Source organism: Euwallacea fornicatus, chromosome 35, assembly GCF_040115645.1.
Source record: "Euwallacea fornicatus isolate EFF26 chromosome 35, ASM4011564v1, whole genome shotgun sequence".
In the NCBI taxonomy this organism is placed as follows: domain Eukaryota; kingdom Metazoa; phylum Arthropoda; class Insecta; order Coleoptera; family Curculionidae; genus Euwallacea; species Euwallacea fornicatus.
In genome coordinates this window covers 1,872,817-1,876,552 of record NC_089575.1, presented here as the reverse complement: position 1 = coordinate 1,876,552, position 3,736 = coordinate 1,872,817, and the positions used below count along the sequence as shown (strand labels likewise).

Here is a 3,736-nt window from a genome sequence, read left to right as displayed (position 1 = left end):
CTGATGGTGACATTGACAAGGACAAGGAGTAAGGAGTCGTTCTAACAGTTCTGGAAGTTAAAAAATCGACATTACATAATCGATATCAGTAATTCCTAATTTAAACTTGCAATAATTAAATTTTTAAGAAATACCATAGTTACATTGTAACTCTGTAAAATTGTCAAAAGACAAGCTATAATTTGGAGATTAGCGTTAAAATCCCAGCCCAACTTACAATATAATAGAATTTTTCCAAATAATATTAAGTACCTGCATAAAAAATTAATTATGAAATATCTGTGTTGTTTACATTGTCGACGCAGCTCTAACTTACTTTTGTATCATTCTTAGCAAGGTGAATTATATAAGTGCGATCAATCAAGTTCCAGTTAGGATTGTTATGATTATTTTATTGTCATCTATTAAAAAGAGATAGGAAGATGTTTGTTGTCATCTATTAAAAAGAGATAGGAAGATGTTTGTTTAATCAGCTGATTTTATGTGAAGGTGCACTTTACGGCAAGAATGCAATTAGATAGCGGTAGAAAAAGGTGTTCAGGCGTCAGTTCTTGAATCTCTTTTTTTCACTTTTGAATTAGTTTAATTTCGATTATTTATTAACTTAAGACTGAAGATAACGGTAATTTCCATTGTTCAAAGAATACTTCAGGGAGTCCACGCAGATTGGTCTTACTAGCGTGACGAACTTGTCGTTTTTCGGCAACTTACCAAATGTATACCAGACGAATATAAGAGAATTCTGACCCACAAGTATATTTTGCATAATTTACACTACTGAGTACGTTGTATTTTCCATTTAAGTATCGTTAAACGTTAGAAAATTTTTACAGTCTGGTTAGTATTAGACCATCAAAGATCAACTGAAAATGTCAGTTGAAAAGTGGTCAACAGTATGGTGGTTTGCTGAAACTCGCCGAAATCTAGCAAATCCCTGTTTAGGAAACATAATCGTGTATTTGATAGGGTAAAATCGCATTAAATATGTGAGAACAAACTTGCATAAAGCTTCAGTCTCATTTAAAAATTTATAAAACCAAGTTTATAGACTTGTGGAGCCTCAATACATGTGTTAATGAGAGGCCAGCTTCTATCGAGTGTTTCAGATGAAAATCCACAACAAAACATACATAACAAATACTCAGCACTCATTTGCAAAACTTGTAAATCCTTATACATAAGTGGAGTAACAAATTACTTCAAGTTGCATTTCAAAACCACAAAATAGTTTAACAAATTCTTAATTTTTATTAGTGAACCAATAACATCAGTTAGAACAACATTTAAATTAGCATAATATGTTTCTGCATCTACATTTTGCAGTTTTAACAAACCGTCAGCTTGACTCAAGTACTTTTGCAGAATTTTAACCAGTTCATAGTTGTGCTTTATCATGGTCTCATCCTTCTTTGGTTTGATCTCTTCCTTGGGACACCGAATTGTTGATGACACGGTCTGAGCTCCATACGTGCTTGTTAAATCTCTGGTGTTCGTATCAAATTTCTGGATCGAAACGTTTCCCCCTCCCAATTCCTTGACTCTGTCAGCATATCTCAATGTGTTCAAAGTGTGCTCACACGATCCCACACCTGGGGAAATCATTGCAATCATGCAAGTTTTGGAATTACTTCCAACAAAAGAGTCTCTTAGAACTTGTGTTAACTTCGAACTTCTAAATGGGAGATGCGCCACTTTCCTGCCTAAAGCTCTAATGCATTCTTTAAGAGAGAGTAAACTTTGATTAATTTCCGCGCCTTCTAATCGTGTCATTTTTGACGTTAGCAACGTATTGGCCCCCCGTTCGTTGCCCGCCAGATCAATTAGAGAAAACTTCCCATAAACTTGCTGGGGACTCACCTGACGTCTCAAATAAAATTGAAAAATCGCGTGAGACCTAGAGGACTGCGAATTTGCTGAAGTTTGCCCGGAAGCCCGTTCGTCATTGCCTCGAATAATCAAGTTCAAGACTTCATCAACTGAACTCACTACTTTCTCAGTCAGACCCACAGTTTGTACTTGCTGCTGTCCGTCTTCCAATATTTTCAAAGTGGCTTTATTGTTCAGCAAATCGAACGTCTTTTTTACATAGATTTCAAAAAAACTGCAAGAAACTATAAAGCTATCATGCCGATATTTCGGGGATGAAACTCTCTTGAAGATGTCATTAGCAGTGAGCTCATAAATGCCCCTCTCGAAATGCTTCGCGCTTCCGCTCATGGTGTAAGTCTTCCCTGAGCCTGTCTGTCCATACGCGAAGCAAGTGGCAAATCCTCCATTAAATAGTGTTTCGATTAAGGGCTGAGCAGTATATTTGTAGACGATCTCATTTGAACAGTGCTCATTCAAAGCATAATCAAAGCAAAACATGTGATTTTCTAGGTACTTTGTCATATCTACCTTGAGTTTGGGTTCATGAACGAGAATGTGGGTATTGCTGGGCACGGTGATTATGTCTATTTCTTTTTTTAGTATTTCTGAACAGTTTAAAGGACGTTTTCGTACAACCACGGTTATGAGGTGCTGCTCAATGCGTTCTTCGTCTGCTACGGGTTTAAACTGCATTTGCCTCCTAAAATCTTGGATCATTTTGAAAAGTTGCCAATGTGGATTGTTGAGGTTCCTGCGAAGGAAATCGTTCCTCACTGTTTTGATTTCTGCTTGTTTTGCTCTTCGCGCTAGTCTGAGTACAAGCAAAAGATCGTTGTTTACTCTGGAAGTTTAATTTACTGTGTCGTACCTTTGTTGGCCAATTTCGCTCGTGCTTTTTAAATCGTCTCTCTCCCTAAATTTGGGAACGGTCTCATATAGAGACATAGTAGTGTGAACACTCGTGGCCCTCCCACCAATATTCAATTGATCGCTGTTAGTAGTAAGTGTGTTATTAAAGTTAGCTCCTAAATTGTGATAAGATACCTGAGGTTGTTGCTCTCTTGAGCATCCGTATACCTAGTTTTGTCCGACGATACCTTTAAATTCCCTCCTTCCTTTCGGTCATCTTTGTTTCTCAGCGATGCTTCCTCAATTCTCTCAAATGAGCTGTGATTGCTGTTAAATTTGGACTTAACTATTGAACATCCAGGATTCAACGAAAGCACGCTGTTAAAATTAATCTCTTTGCCTTTGGTTTCCATATCCTCAAACCACTCAACTTTAACCGACGCCGATTCAAAGTTAACGGCGGAAATAACCGCAGTTTGAAGGGAACCATTGGTTCTTTTAATGTGGATAATGTCTCCCTTCGCCAAGACTTTATCGGACATTGTAGAACTTAACATGAGTTGATGATTTTTTCAAGGCGTTGTGACACATCCATCAACGTCCAGGTGTAATTTAAGGTGAATTTGATTAATAAGGGGCCGACGGGCAAGGTAGCGCCCGGAAGTCGAGGCCAATCCGCAAGTTGAGTCTCGCATTTGGATTTCCAACAAATCCAACCATTTCATTGCTGGAGTTCATATTAACTTGCCGGCAAGTCGCGAGACCGAATAAGGCGCAAAAACCATTTTTGCAGACTCCACGCGCGGCTGACTTACTGCGGGTCACAGTACACTTGCCTTAATGGCACTGTACTTACTTTGGAAAAACGATATATTAAAATTAGCTTAACGGGAGTGATCTGAAAACGTATAAGTTCATACGATACTGAGATATGTCGCTCTTAAGTAATAATAAATATCTATTGAATTTTACCTGCGATTTATGTCACGGCTTAAGTGATGTGTCAACTTAAATTAAC

General features: G+C 37.9%; 1 protein-coding gene across 1 annotated transcript; it reads right to left on the bottom strand.

Moving 5' to 3' along the window:
- Positions 1–1,194: 1,194 nt before the first annotated feature.
- On the bottom strand, positions 1,195–3,549 carry LOC136348798 (kinesin-like protein Klp10A). Its single transcript, XM_066299937.1, has 3 exons — positions 2,914–3,549; positions 2,738–2,860; positions 1,195–2,680 (listed from the first exon to the last, which is right to left on the bottom strand). Exons 1-3 carry the CDS (start codon positions 3,273–3,275, stop codon positions 1,195–1,197), a joined length of 1,971 nt encoding a protein of 656 aa, XP_066156034.1. The 5' UTR covers positions 3,276–3,549.
- Between the last annotated feature and the right edge of the window lie 187 nt (positions 3,550–3,736).

Bases quoted from the DNA above. Each gene is read 5' to 3' on its own strand.
- LOC136348798 (XM_066299937.1), bottom strand. From the start codon at position 3,275: ATGTTAAGTTCTACAATGTCCGATAAAGTCTTGGCGAAGGGAGACATT. The intron at 2,861-2,913 runs GTATCTTATCAC...TACTACTAACAG, and splicing joins CAAGAGAGCAACAACCTCAG to CGATCAATTGAATATTGGTG. The intron at 2,681-2,737 runs GTACGACACAGT...GCTTGTACTCAG, and splicing joins AGCGAAATTGGCCAACAAAG to ACTAGCGCGAAGAGCAAAAC.